The 15075-nt window shown below is 42.3% G+C and overlaps 1 protein-coding gene across 1 annotated transcript; it reads left to right on the forward strand.

Moving 5' to 3' along the window:
* The first annotated feature begins 171 nt into the window (after positions 1-171).
* Positions 172-15075, forward strand: LOC148114588 (glutathione S-transferase Mu 1-like). Its single transcript, XM_087889605.1, has 8 exons — positions 172-366; positions 2437-2512; positions 12173-12237; positions 12422-12503; positions 12597-12697; positions 13460-13555; positions 13634-13744; positions 14826-15075. Exons 1-8 carry the CDS (start codon positions 331-333, stop codon positions 14919-14921), a joined length of 663 nt encoding a protein of 220 aa, XP_087745731.1. The 5' UTR covers positions 172-330; the 3' UTR covers positions 14922-15075.

Consider the following 15075-nt stretch of genomic DNA (forward strand, 5'->3'; position numbering starts at 1 on the left):
CTACCGATGGCGGATCTAAGGGGACTTAAGAGGGCAACTTTTCCGAAGAGCCGTTCCAATCCCAGCCAAACTCAAATCCCAAACTCAGCAAAAAGGCGCCCTTCCGAAGGGGCCGAAAGAGCAGCTGCATGTTGCAATGGACGCTTCTGGCATTGGGCTGCCGGCACACCTCACCCACCCCCGCTGCCTGGTTTGGCAATCGAGGCGGCGCTTGATTCGTTTCTGAAGCCCCTCCCAGACGGAGTCTACCTCCTTAGGTTGCAGAGCCCCGTTTCCCGCGAAGCGAAGAGTCCGCAGTGTTAGCGAGGGAGCCGAGGAGCCGCCAGCGCCATGCCGATGATTCTGGGCTACTGGGACATTAGAGGGGTGAGTTGCTCGGGCAAAAAACCAAAGACCGAGCTGGCTTTGCTTTCCCCGCTTGCCGTGCAGGACCTGCTGCTCTCTTCTCTCGCTGCTGCCACCGGCGGGGCTCCAGGTTGGAGCCGAGGCGTGCAGGGAAAGCGGCCGCCTCTCCTGCAGGGCGCCGTTTGAAAAGACGGCGAGATTCCCGCGCCCCAGTAAGGCCTTTCTCTGCCTGCGGGCGAATGGAAGGAGAGGCGGCGTTTCCGCGGGCTTCTCCTGACCTTTCTCCGGTTCCCGGCGGGGCCATTGAAAGCCTGGCTGCTTTGCAAGACCAGCTGGGTTTGTCTTACAGGCGGGCATTTGTTTCACTGGGGGAGGGGGAGGCCTGCTTCGGTCTCCTGCGCCTGCAGACCGAGTGAGCTCGCTGCCCGAAACGAGGTTTTTTTTTCCTCTTCCAGCGGGGCCCCTTCTTTGTCTCGGGGGGAGGAGAGGGGGTGAACCCGACCTATTGAATAAAATTGGCAGTTGGATCTAAATAAACGTTGCCGGAATTGCGGTGCGGAGGGGAAGCGATGGTTCACGGTTAAAGCCAGGGGTGAAATCCAAATTTCTTCCCTACCGGTTCTGTGGCCGTGGCTTGGTGGTCATGACAAGGGGAAGGATATTGCAAAATCTCCATTCCCACCCCGCTCCAGGGGAAGGATACTTCAAAATCACCATTCCCTCCTCTCCTGGGGGAAGGATATTGCAAAATCTCCATTCCTACCCCACTCCAGGGGAAGGATACTTCAAAATCACCATTCCCTCCTCTCCTGGGGGAAGGATATTGCAAAATCTCCATTCCCACCCCACTCTGGGGCCAGCCAGAGGTAGTATTTGAACCGAACTACTCAAAATTTCCACTACCAGTTCTCCACAACCTGTCAGAACCTGCTGGATTTCACCCCTGGTTAAAGCGGATTTAACATTTTCAAGGTGGCTTTTTTACATTTCCTCCTGCCCACTTGGTTGTCATAATGAAATCAGGTGGTCATTTCCGGAGGAATCCCTCTTCTTTTTCCTGTCCCGTAGATAAAGGGGTGGGAACGTTAGAATAGAATAGAATTCTTTATTGGCCAAGTGTGATTAGACACACAAGGTGCATTCGATCTCGGTGTACATAAAAGAAAAGATACCTTTGTCAAGAATCCTAAGGTACAACACTTAATGATAGTCATAGGGAACAAATAAGCAATCGAATCATATTAGGAAACAGTCAATATAAATCTTAAGGATACCAGCAACAAGGTTACAGTCATACAGTCATAAGTGGGAGGAGATGGGTGAGAGGATTTTCAATAAGTAAGTTCAATAAATTGAATAAACAACCTTCCAGACTGCGTATTACCTCCTGCCTTCCAGGATCACAGCTTAAAGTCCAGAAGGAAATCCTTTTTTTTTTTTTTGTTCCGTTATTCACAAAAGAAAATCTGCCACCCAAGAAGGACATTTAGTGTGACTCCTGGTCCAAAAGAGTTGCATGCCCCATCTATGTGTGAATACAATGGAATTGGAAAAACGGTGACTACTATGTGTTTTAAAATGTTTGGAACAGAAATCTCACTTATTTGTACTGATGAGATTGGAGGATATATAAGCCCTTGGTCTGAACCATTGCTCCCCTTGGTTCCCCCTATAATTTTTATATTGATAAAGAAAAATAAGTTTTGTTGGAAGCATTGGAAAATATTGAAGGAGCTCAAAGAACCATGAACAGGATTTAAGTGGCAGAGTTTCCTGTTCAAGTGGCTCTTGCTTATCCAGCCTAAATGGGGGTCAGGAGTTCAGTCCCAAGGAGGAAGAAAAATTGAGAAGAAACTCGAAATAACCCTGCCTTGATTTTCCTTGGTATGAGATGGAGTAGTGAGGAACTCTTGATAGAGGCTTTCAAAGTGCCTGTCATTCTACCCAGTAAGAATAAAGAGCATTCCTGAAATATCTACTGTGTCCATTTCTTGGCCCTGTTTACCTCAACGGGCTCTCATCAGATCTCTTCGCATCTTGTGAAAAATTACCCCACCTGTCTGATGGCTGGTTTGCTTCTTTTCTTTACAGCTTGCCCATAGCATTCGATTGATGCTTGAATACACAGGAACACCTTATGAAGATAAGTTTTACAGCTGTGGAGAAGGTTTGTGTGACTTGCCAAGTTTCATTTGTACTGAAGTCCTCTCCTCCCCCTTGTTTTCTTCTGTCAATATAACTTGTTGAATGTAAATATTAGTTCAACTCTTCATTCTTCGTTTCTAGCTTTTGAGTATTCCTAAGAATGTGGGAAATGTGTTCTTGCTCTACACGAATGTATAAATGGTTAGAGTAGAAGAAAAGCAGAGTAAATTATGTAAACATTCCTTAAGTTACCTAAGGTAGAGTGGTACGCGCACAATAATTAGATGGACCTGTTCATTGAAGGCTGGGCTGTTATACAACTATTGTATTGGAACTTTTCCAGATGATCTCTTAGTGCAATGATGGATATAACCTTTTTGCCATTGCATGCCAGGAGGGGGGGGGGCGGCGGCGGGTCGCGTGCACCTGTGCCTACACCGATAATTCTATGCGCCCTGGCCTGCGCACAACCCCCCCTCTCACCCCCCTGCTTCTGGCACGTGATGGCCTGGTAGGCCCATTTTTCTTTCTTACCTGGTTCCAGATCCTCTCTATTTATCTGGGAAGAGCAAAAACAGCCTTTCTCATTCCCTCGGAGGCCCTCCAAAGGCTCTAGGAGTCTCTGGAGGCTGGGGACAGCAAAAAACGTCACTTCCTGTCCCACCGGGAATTAGGAAATGGGCCGTTTTAGGCCTTTGAGGGCCTCCAAGGGAGTGGGAAAGGCTGTTTTAGTCCTCCGCAGATGCATAGAGAGGATCTGGAGCCACGTAAGAAAGAAAAACGGGCCTCCCCCACCCCCAGCTCCTCCGGAGGCAGGAAACAGCCTGTTTCCCTACTTCTGGTGGGCCCAGAAGGCCCGAAAATCAGCTGGCCAGCATGCGCATGCACACCAGAGCTCAACTGGCATGCCCACTGATATGGCTATGCGTGCCACCTGTGGCACGCATGCCATAGGTTCGCCATCCTGGTCTTAGTGCAATATTATGGGCCTCTTTCCAAAGCCATTAACTTAAGATATTGTTCCTTTATATAACAACAGGCTCCTTATAGCCATTCATCATCTCAGGCCGCTCCCTTATTTTGGCATATGTTGCCATTAGAACTAGGTTCATCCAGACTATCATCTCATTAGGGAGACCTCTGGCTCATAATGATGTTTGGGTGCCTATCGGTAAATGATTCTAATGTACCTATCGTTTTAGCTATTTGCTGCCAAAAATCGCAGAAATTATTACATAATAATTTTGTTCAGCATTGCACATTTCAGTGCTCTTGAGTTGGCTTTAGGCAAGTCCTATGGCGTATAATAGTGTTCTTCTAATGAAAGTTCAAGTCAAGGATGTTACATAATCTTTATCACTACAATTGCAGGCTTCTAATCCAGCAGAATATCTCCATTTATCTCTGTTGATTCTTGGTCTCTCTACCTGGATACTAAGGCACTCGAAGGCCTTACCTGTTTCCCATTCCTTCTCTCTAACCTTGCTCTTTTATATTTATGCCCATGCACTGCTCTGTAAGATTTCTTCGTTTTATTTGCAAGTTACTTTCAGGTCAACCTTAGTAAAATAGGTATTAAAGATGTGGGAGAGATTTTGGTGTTAATTCTGCGATAGCTTGAGGTGCTTCCTCCCCAGTCCCAGGGCCGGATTTTCCTATAGTCTAACTAGGCTTCAGCCTAGGGCCTCAAGATCAAGAGGGGTCTACACAGTGGTGGGATTCTGCCGGTTCTAAATTGCTGGCTCGCCCCGCCCCTTGCCAATAAATAGTGGGGGCGGGGCGGGGCGAGCCAGTAATTTAACAAACGGTTCGGTGTTTTTTTAATTTATTGGCCTGGCAGCAGTGGTGGGTTGCTGCTGGCTGGCCACGCCCCCGAACCGGTCCCACTCGCTCGCCCCAGCCGCCCGACGCTCGCTCGCCCTGCCCCCTCCACCCAGTCACTCCTCACTGATCCTGTGTGGGTCCTTCCTTGCAGCTTGCCTGCCTGAAGTACTGCGCCTGCCAGGTAAGCCTGCGAGTCTTGGCCTACCTAGCTGCCCCTGGCCCCCCTCCGCCCCCACCATCCCAACCTGCCTCCCCTACTCCCTTCCCCACAGCCCGTAGCCCTGCCATGGTTCCCTGCCTTCCATGTGGCCTTCCCAGTGTCCCCAAGACCAGCTTGCGAAGGCAGGGAAGCGGGCTTGGCTCCCGGGACCACCGGGAAGTCAGGCAAGCATGGCAGGGCCACCCGGCTGTGGGGAAGAGAGCTAGCAGCTTCCTTCCTTCCCCGAAGCTCTGCCATGCTTGCCTGCCTTCCAGGCTGCCTTCCAGGTGTCCCCAGCTTGCCATCCACCCCCACCCCGCTTCCCTTTTAGCTTTCTTTAACGCACCCCGCTTCTCTCCCCAAACCTTGGGAGGCGGCGTCCTCCACGCCGCAAAGCCCTCCGAGCAGCTGCAGGAGGGGAAAAGAAAAAAAACCCCTTGGCTTTTGAAGCCTTTGAAGGTGTGTGTGTGTGTGTTTGACTGCACTGAAGTGAGCCACGTGAAGGGAGCCCGCTGGGTAACAACGCCGGCTGCGATCGCTGCTGCCTCCACCTCTGCCTCTCTCTGCCAACAGAAGTCAGAGAGGAAAAAGGAGCGTTTCTCCGCATTTCATCCCAAGTCAGCCGCCCTCACTGGAAACACGGAGAAGCGCTCAGCAAAGCAACTGCTTTTTCCCCTCCGACTTCTATGGAGGCAGAGAGAAGGAAGAGGCAGAGGTGGCAGGATCGCGTGGCTCACTTCAGCATTGCCAAACACACACACTCCTTCAAAGCCTTTTCCTTTCTCCCCCCAACTCCTGCAGCCACCTCGAGGGCTTTGGGGAGGGAAGCGGGACACGTTAAAGGCTGGCTGACGAACTCTGGGAGTTGAAGTCCACAAGACTAAAAGCTGCAAAGGTTGGTGACCCCTGCCCTAGACCACTTTAGGAGCAAAATGGTGGGTTTTGCTGGCATTTCAGGAGGAAGGGGAGGGAGGGAGGGAGGGAGGGAGGGAGAGAGAGAAATAGAAAAAGAGACAAAGGAAGAGACAAAGAAAGAAAGAAGGAAAGAGGGAGAGAGAAAGAAAAGAGAGAGACAGAGAGAGAAAGAGAAAAAGAAAGAAAGAAAAAGAGAGAGAGAGAAAAAAAGACAAAGAAAGAGGAAGGGTGAGAGAAAGAGAGAAAGAAAGAAGAAAGAGAAAGAAAGAGGAAAGAAGGGGAGAGAGAGAGAAAGAAGAGGAAGAAAGGACCACAAACCCTGGCACTGTCCTGTTTCAAAGAAGACACTTTGAAACAGGACAGCAATCTAGGGCTGGAAGGGATCTTAGAGGCCATCTAGTCTAACAAATATTTTGTTCTAGATTCTAATCTAAGAATGAGTAAAAGATTTGAAAGTGGCGCTTGCAAACGCAAGAAAAAGAAGCTACAAGAGTATGAGGCAAAGAAGCTAACACCGATTACTGCTTACGTGCATGTGCCAACTAGTACTACTCAATTGGAAGCAATGCAGCACTTTGTATGTGAGGACACAGCCGTTGCACCAACTCAAAGTGAAAATATGGAACTAATTCAAGAGCAACTTACTGAACACGAATATACAAACGAGCCACAAGAAAACAATATGAATATTCATAATTTTTTTCAGACACCTAATGAGAAACACCATGTTCAAGATGTTGCAAATTTAGATAGTGATGTCAAATATATGTCTACTGTAACAGATGTTGGCTTGTGGACAAATTTATCGCAAAATGATGTATCATATTGGGTAGAGAAGGGCCCTTCTCAAGTTCAGTAACACTATGGACCATTTTTAAATTCTAAGCGAGAATATAAGAATCAGTCCAGATTTTGTACAAAAGCAATTTTTTATTCAACAAAAGCCAATGGAGAAAAATATACCCTAGAATGGCTTGTGTACTCTCCCTCAAAAGGCCGCGTTTTTTGCTTTGTTTGTCAACTCTTTCCAAATATTGCATCTTCTGCAACAGCATTAACTTCTGAAGGGTTTAATGATTGGAAAAACCCTGCTATCATTCAAACTCATGAAAATTCAGAAAATCATAGGAATGCTATGTTAACGTACTTAACAAGAGCAAAAGGGAAAACTTTAACTTCAAAGCTAGAGGAAGAAATAAGAAAAGAGCAGCAATACTGGCGTTACGTTATAGAAAGAGTTTTTGCTGTAATTTGCACTCTTGCAGAGCGAGGCTTACCATTTAGAGGAGACAATGAAAAGTTTGGAATTCCAAATAACGGCAATTACTTTGGTCTTCTAGAACTAGTAGCAAAATTTGATCCATTTTTAAGAGATCATATCGATCGATATGGAAATACTGGCTCAGGAAAACCTTCATATCTGTCTAAAACTATATGTGAGGAAATTATTCAACTTATGGCAAATAAAGTGAAAGACACAATTGTGGCGGAAGTGAAAAAGGCTGGCTATTTTAGCTTTTCAGTAGATTCCACTCCTGACATATCTCATACTGATCAGTTGACCTTAATTATTAGATATGTGTCACCTGAAGACGGTTTGCCAACTGAGAGATTTTTAACTTTCCTTGAGCTAAAAGATCACTCAGGGGAAAGCATAGCTGATTTAGTATTTAACTATATCACTACTGAACTTGAAATTGATTTCAGAAAATGCCGAGGACAGTCTTATGATAATGCAGCCAATATGGCTGGTAGATACAATGGGTATGCAGCAAAAAATTATCGAAAAAAACAAGTTTGCAAGATTTGTTCCATGCGCTGGTCACTCTTTAAATTTAGTAGGTCGTTCAGCTGTTGATTGTTGCCTTGATGCTGTTCATTTTTTTGGTGTTGTGAACAAAGTTTATATCTTTTGTTCGTCTTCCACAAAAAGATGGGCAGTTCTGAAATCACATTTGAAACCTCATTCTAAAGTGCCTAAATATTTATCAGACACTAGGTGGGAGGCACACGGAAAAGCTACAGAAGCTATTTTAGAAAATTACAATGATATCACCGATGCACTCAATTATTTACATTCAGATAATAATACAAAGGGTGATACTAGATTGAGGGCCAGCAATCTTTTAGAGAAGATGGAAGAATTTGAATTTGTGTTTATGCTCCATTTCTGGAATCGAATACTGAGACATTTTTCAAAAGTAAATAAAATTCTTCAAAGCCCTAATATTTTACTTAGTAGTTGTGCAGATTAGTACAGGTCACTTTTGGATATTTTACGTGGAATTAGGGAAGATTTTGATGCACTTGAGCAACAAGCAAAAAACACGTTGCCAAATACTGAATATAGAACCCCCAGAAGGATAATAAGAAGTAAAAGGCAAGGGAATTACGAAAATTCATCTGACCCTGATGCCTTAGATCAGCGGTTCTCAACCTGGGGGTCGCGACCCCTTTGGGGGTCGAACGGCCATTTCCCAGGGGTCGCCAAAGCCCTCTCTCGCCCCCCCACACCTTCACTCACCCTCACCCTCTGCCGGATCGCCCGGTCGCCGTTCTTTTACCCCGCCCACTCCCAATCTATTGCTGCCTCCGGAGTCCCAGCTGATGGCTAGAGGGGAAAAAAACTTTAAATTCTTGCCGCGGGGCTTCAAAGAGCCGCCCTACTCTCAACTGTTTTGCGGAGGGCTCTGTTGCTAGCTAGCTGCAAAGAGGTAAATTCCTGGAGCAGATTTTTTCCCCCCTAGCTATGCTGAGAAAGGGAAATTGAAAGTAAGCAGGGTCTTGGCTGCAACGACAAAATGAGGCAGAGAGATTTCTTTTTCCTCACCAAAAAAGGTAGGTGCAAACTGCAAACAATGGGAAATTTAGGGCAAGAGGAGGTTCAAGATTTTAAAACACAGAAGAAAAAAGCTCTATTTAACTAGGGAATTGTAATAATTGAGATACTATTAATTGTATAATTGTATATTGTGTTGAAAGCAGAAATGGTTAAGTTGTGGTTTGGAGAAATATAGGGGGGAAATAATTTGGTTTATTATTATTGGTAAATATAATTAATTGATTTGTAAGAAATTGGATTGCATGGAAATAATTGGAATATTCATGTTCATATTGATTAATATACAAAAAAGGTAGCTATATAACTAATTGATTTATATTAAAATGTTGAATTTGTATTAAACAACTGTATTACATAATTAACCAATGTGAGGATGGATATAAAAATAGATGACAATGGGAAGGGGTATAATATAGAATAGAAGGGAAAAATTGAATTTGATTAAGATTAGAGATGAGGATGAAGGGTAATATTGGTTTTTTAAAAAATAGATGAGGAATAAATATGGTAAAAAGGAAATATAAAAATTGTAAATTTAATTGAAATGACTAAATACTGTGTTGGAAGAAATATCCTTCTGGGTTCTGCTCCAAGTGGGGAAAAAGACACTGGAAACATGGAGACTGCTTGGAAAGATGGTTTAATGGTGGACAGGATCACATGGCTTGATGGGGCCCATTGTGTTAGTTTCTGTTGCTATTGTGTTGCAAATGTCCTTTGACAAAGGATTGAGTTTCTGCCTCTGGCCCATTAACAAAGGGTGGGGGGCAGGAAGGTGGGAGTTGCTTTGTCTGTAAAATATGCTTCTCCATTTCTCATCCAGGTAGGGAAATATAATATTCTGCCTTTTTAATATTTCCCAAAATATTTCATTCTTCTAGGAAAGGGGTGGATGCTAACCTCCTACAACTGTTTAAATTTGTGAACCGGCCAAATACTCTGTTCAAAGAAAATACGTTGTATGTTTGTATGTGTGTTTCTAATTATTGCTATTTATTGCTATTTGTTCTCTTTTATTCTTTAAAGTTTAACAATTCATTCTTTATCTTAATATCTTAATATTTGTTTGGGGTTGGCTTTCTTCCCTTTCATCTTTTTTATTGTACAGCAATCTTTCTCCTCAAACCTACCACCTCTGTCTTTTCTTTCTTACTTACTTTCTCTTCCCCCCTCTTCTTCTTCTCCCTACTTCCTCTTTCTTTCTCTTTCTCCTCCTCTCTTCCTCCCTCTCCTTCACTCCTACTCTAATTTCCCTTCCCTTCCTTCATCCCTCTCTATTGCTGTATCCTTTTATGCATATGGACTACTCAGAGGGCTGAAAAAGTTATTTTTGACTGGTCCTCGCACTTTTGACCAGTCCTCGAATTTACGACTGTCCTCACATTTTACGTTTTTTGCCCTATCTTATACCATGTTGAAGAGAAGCAGTTGTGAAATGAGTGACATGGTTGTTAAGAATGCTGCACAGGCATAAATGTGAGGATGGTCATAAGTGTGAGGATCAGTCAAAAGTGTGAGGACCTGTCAGAAATGACTTTTTTCAGCCCTCTGAGTAGTCCCTATACATATAGCCATGGCCACCCGGTCACATGACCAGCTAGCCACACCCACCCAGTCACATGACCTCCAAGCCACACCCACAAAATAAGCCACGCCCACAGAACCGGTAGTAAAAAAATTTAGAACCCACCCCTGGTTGGGGGTCACCACAACATGAGGAACTGTATTAAAGGGTCGCGGCATTAGGAAGGTTGAGAACCACTGCCTTAGATGAACTCACTTCAAGAGATAAATTTAGGATTAAATCATTTATTCCTATATTAGATGCACTAGAATCAAATTTAGGAAGAAGAGCTTCTGTTTATGATGATGTAGTGAAAATATTTTCCTTTCTTGCCGATCTTACATTATCAAAGGTAGAACTTCAAAGAGGTGTTGAGCTGTTAATGCAAGAATACCCAGAAGATGTCAACCAAAATCTTACTGAAGAACTATTTCATTTCCACACATATGTGAGACAAACGCGTAAGCCTTCAAAAAATTCCACATTGTCGCATACAGACTTGTATCAAATAATATTCAAAGAAAATATTCAAGTGGCCTTCCCCAATGTGGAATCAATCTTACGGCTGTTTCTCAGTTTAATAGTCACTAATTGTACTGGAGAAAGGTCATTTTCAAGACTTAAAAATATCAAAAATCAATTAAGAAGCACAATGACCCAGAAGAGGTTGTCTTCATTGAGTATTTTGTGCATCGAAAATGAGACCCTCAGAAAAATAGATTTTGATGAACTTATAGAAGAATTCTGTGTGAAAAAGTTTAGAAAGAAATTCTTCTAATCTACTATTTCGTTTTAAATGTATACTTGGATTAAATCAGTTCTTAAATAAAATAACTATTAACATAAAATTTAATATGATACACAATTTGATATTTTCTTTTTTGTGATCTGGATTTTGTTTGAATAAAGTTCCATTTTTGGTTTAGTTTAAGACTTAAAATTCATAATAATTCATACTTAAACTTTAAATGTGAATTATTATGAAATAAATTTATCTGAATTGAATTTGGTTTAATCTTCAATGTATTGAATATATTTAATTTAATTTGATAGAAAATATGATAATTTTTATTGCTTATTTTATTTTTGTAGTCAAAGATTTTCATTTGAATTTTGTTTCTTTGTAAATGTTGTGTGTTATGTTTGATTAGTTATTGTTACAAGTACTATATATGGTGCTGAGAATAAATGTCCAAATAAGTGTTCTCAACTTTTTTTTATTTATTATCCGTGCCACATTTTTTATAAAGGTTAGTACCAATCACAACATGTTTCATTTAACATATTGATATATATCACAGTAATGATGTATTTTATTATCTCTCATGTAATTTACAAACTTAAAAATGGGAGGTGAAAGGGGCCTCATAAGTGGAATAGCCTAGGGCCTCTCTTCATCTAAATCCGGCCCTGCCCAGTCCTCATTTACAGTGTTGTTCTGACATCTTCCCACAAGTTAATAGGGAAGCCTGTGAAGCTTGTAGGGAGAAAGGGGGTCCATGGGGGGTCATATGACCACAGCAGCAGTTCTGAGCATGCTGGTAGCCACCTCATATTATATTGGCACCAAATTCTCTTCAAATAGGGCCTCTAAATCTAAGAAATAAACCACTCTAATTATTTATTGTGCCAAATATTTATGGGGTTTTCCATTTATCCACCTGGGGAGGATGATTTCTTCATGTGGCTTGATCTTGCCAAATTGTTTCCTTGAAACAACTTGTAGAATGTTACATGATGTTCTGGGGAATATTCTTGATATGAAACCAAGAATTCAGATGACCCACAGAAGTCTCACAATATATTTAACCAGGTCAACTGAAGGCTTAATGGCTGTTAACAGCATGCTAAGCTTGGCTTGCTTACCTTTCTTTTCTTTTCTTTTCTTTTCTTTTCTTATCTCTTCTCTTCTCTTTTCTTTTCTTTTCTTTTCTTTTCTTTTAATTTGATTTATATGCCGCCCTACTCCGGAGACTCAGGGCGGCTTACAATGGGCTAAGCAATACGCTAAGCAATACCTGTGTTAATCTTTGTTTTGTGATTTGATGTGTTATATAAATCTAGTCCATTTAGTTACTTTATGGTTCAGTGCAATGGACAAACTCCAAAACTTGGATTAATTCAGTAGCCAAGCTATGCTTATCATGTAACGAGTCATTAAATGGCAGAGGTAAACTTGTCAGCATTTGGTGTGGTACTTGCTAAAACTGGGTCAGGAAAAGCATTCGCATTTTGGCATTTCCTAAAATTCATTGCTTTGTCTAGTGAAAGGTAAGCAGTTTATATCTTATTTAAATTTTCTGGCTGTCTGAACTTTCTATTTCCCATATTCTACCAGCTCCAGATTATGATAAAAGTCAATGGATCAATGAAAAAGAAAAATTGGGGCTGGACTTTCCAAATGTAAGTAACTGTATGTATAATGGTTGGGAAGAATATCTTATCAATATGCTGTTTTCTATGGTATTCACATATGAGGACTTGGATACAGAGGATAGCTGAAGGACAATTAGATAGAGAGTGATCATGTGAAAACCTAACATGGCAAAGATTTGTTCTTAAGCAGTTCATTCTGTCTACTTTCCAGCTTCCATACTTAATTGATGGCAAGACCAAATTGACACAGAGTAATGCTATTCTTAGGTACATCGCACGCAAGCACCATCTTTGTAAGTATACCTGAGCTCTTTTGGAAGCTGAACTGGCTGATTAAGACATGTTTCTGCTGCCCAGTATTTCTCAACTCACTATACTATCTGCAGGCGGCAAAACTGAGGAAGAACTTACCAGAGTGGACATGCTGGAGAATCAAGTGATGGATTTCCGTATGGGCTTGGGAATGATTTGCTACAATCCTGACTTTGTGAGTTGAGTCACCTTCATTTCCATTTTCTAGTAAACCGGAATAAAGAAATATTGCCGTGTAATGGTGTACGAACTAAAGACTGGATCCAATTATAACACAGAAAACCTAGTTACTGGGTGTGTCTCTGAAGGTTTCCTGTGGCACGTGTATAAAGGTGATGTGTAAACATCTGCCAATATCTCTGTCAGTTTTCTGGGAATCAAGATGGAAAGGGTTTTTTTTTAAGGGCTATTGCCTGTATTCAGGCATTAACGAATTTGGAAAAGTCTACATGTGAAACTTCCAGATATGAACCTCCCAGTTCATGATGTTGATCTCTGCACACACTTCCATGTTAAACTTAGATATCTGCTGATATTTGAAATCAATATGTGAATATCTGCAATGGGGAATTGTGTTGTGTGTTTGCATAATGCTCCAAATAATAAACATGTCAACTAGCTCTCTCAAAGTTAAAATGCTAAGGAATTTTCGTTCACTTTTCAGTAGAATTGCTGTAGAGATATGAGTTATGTTTGCTGGTCATACTTGCTGCTCACATTGCACATATTGCTATAGTGGTTGGACTGGAAGGAATACATTTTATGTGATCCAAAGGTACTGTCAAATAGTTCAGTATTGCTGTAATGCCATCAGAACGTAAGGAGTAACTTTGGCTTCCTCTGATGACTCTTGGATGGAGCATGTCAAATTCCATAACTGTTGGGTAGAAACAAGCAACGTTCTCAATTCCGTTTTGTCTACTTGCTTGTTTTGCAGGAGAAACTCAAGCCTGGATATCTGGAGCAGTTACCAGGGAAACTGAAACTTTTCTCCCAGTTTTTGGGAGATAGAAAGTGGTTTGCCGGGGATAAGGTACATGCATAGCCATACCTGGGTTTCTTTGGGCAGGTCTGATCTTTTTGGTGACTCACTATTTATTTTTCCTCCCAGATCACATTTGTAGACTTTCTCGTGTATGATGTACTTGATCAAAACCGCATGCTTGAACCCAAGTGCCTTGATCAATTCAAGAATCTTCAAGATTTTCTGACCCGTTTTGAGGTTAGCTTTGGCTTCATGAAATTTGCTGGCTTTGTGGATCTTGTGACTTAGTTTACTGGGTTTTGGCAGGAACTGACAGATTAACCCACAGCATTTATCAGTTGGCTAGATTGAGGCCCAAATTGGCACGGGCAGAAATATATGAAAAATACTATCCTTATATTATGGACTACTGTCCCTTTAGTATATGAAACAAGCACCAGAAGGCTTGGTGGTAAATTCCCTTCCATACTTTTATTTGACGTACATTTTCCTATGAACTGGTTGCTAAGAGTGCAAGGATTTTAAAGTCTACTACCAAGTGGTAAATTTGTAATTGGTATACATGTAAAGTAAAACAGACTACCATAATTGAATGATTTCAGAAGGTGCAGGTGGGAAATCTACTGACTGTGTAAATGCAGCTTTTTTTTTAGCTGCCCCCAAGCCCCTCCCTAAGACTGGATTTAAAATAATGAGTAACTATAAAAACCTGAAAGTTTCCCCTCCAATTCTGAGTGGAAAGCAAAATATAGTTGGCACTAAATCTAGCAGCCATTTGCTAACTCAGAGTTCCCCAAGCTTTCTGCCTTTGTGGGGGCAGGGGAGAAGGGATGTGTGCAGCTCCATTTGGCATGCAGGTGTGCATGCTCAACCTCTGCTCACACAAGTGGGGATGCGCTCGTGCTCATCCTCCACTTCTGTGGCCCCGGGGGCTGGGGACCCCTGCCCTAACTGGGTTTTAGACTTCATCCCCATCATCTTTCCCAACTAGGCATGGCAGCAGAGTTTGAAGGGAAAAGGTATGTGGAGGGTACTCCATTAATGTGGTTTCATCTAGAACAGGGATCTCCAAGCTTGGCAACTTTAAGACTTGTGGCTTTGTTGGCTGAGGAACTCTGAGAGTTGAAGTCCACAAGTCTTAAAGTTGCCAAGGTTGGAGACCCCGATCTAGAATGTATTTTTTAGTGTAGAAGAAATGTGTGTGGTTGCCCTGATGGTGGGTTTATTGGGTGGTTGGTAGGAGTATGCCTCCTTGAGCTTTTGGCTTACTAACAACTTCTCTCAGTCTCCTAAATATTTCTTTTGTCTGCATCCTCAGGCCCTGGAGAAAATTGCTGCTTACATGAGTTCCAGCCGCTTTATGAAAACTCCAATTAACAATAAGATGGCCAAATGGTGTAACAAGAAAGCATAAAGAAAAAAAACTTGGTTGCTGGATGAGATATCTCCCCCTTTTTCCCCGTTCTTCTCTTAGGTGGAGTTGATAAGAAAAAGAATGGTGTTTCTGTAGAATTGTGACATTTAGGTATTTGGAAGGCAGCGGTGCTCAATAAAGTATCTTGGAATTA

Source organism: Pantherophis guttatus, chromosome 3 (assembly GCF_059756535.1).
Source record: "Pantherophis guttatus breed Tessera chromosome 3, ASM5975653v1, whole genome shotgun sequence".
NCBI lineage: Eukaryota > Metazoa > Chordata > Lepidosauria > Squamata > Colubridae > Pantherophis > Pantherophis guttatus.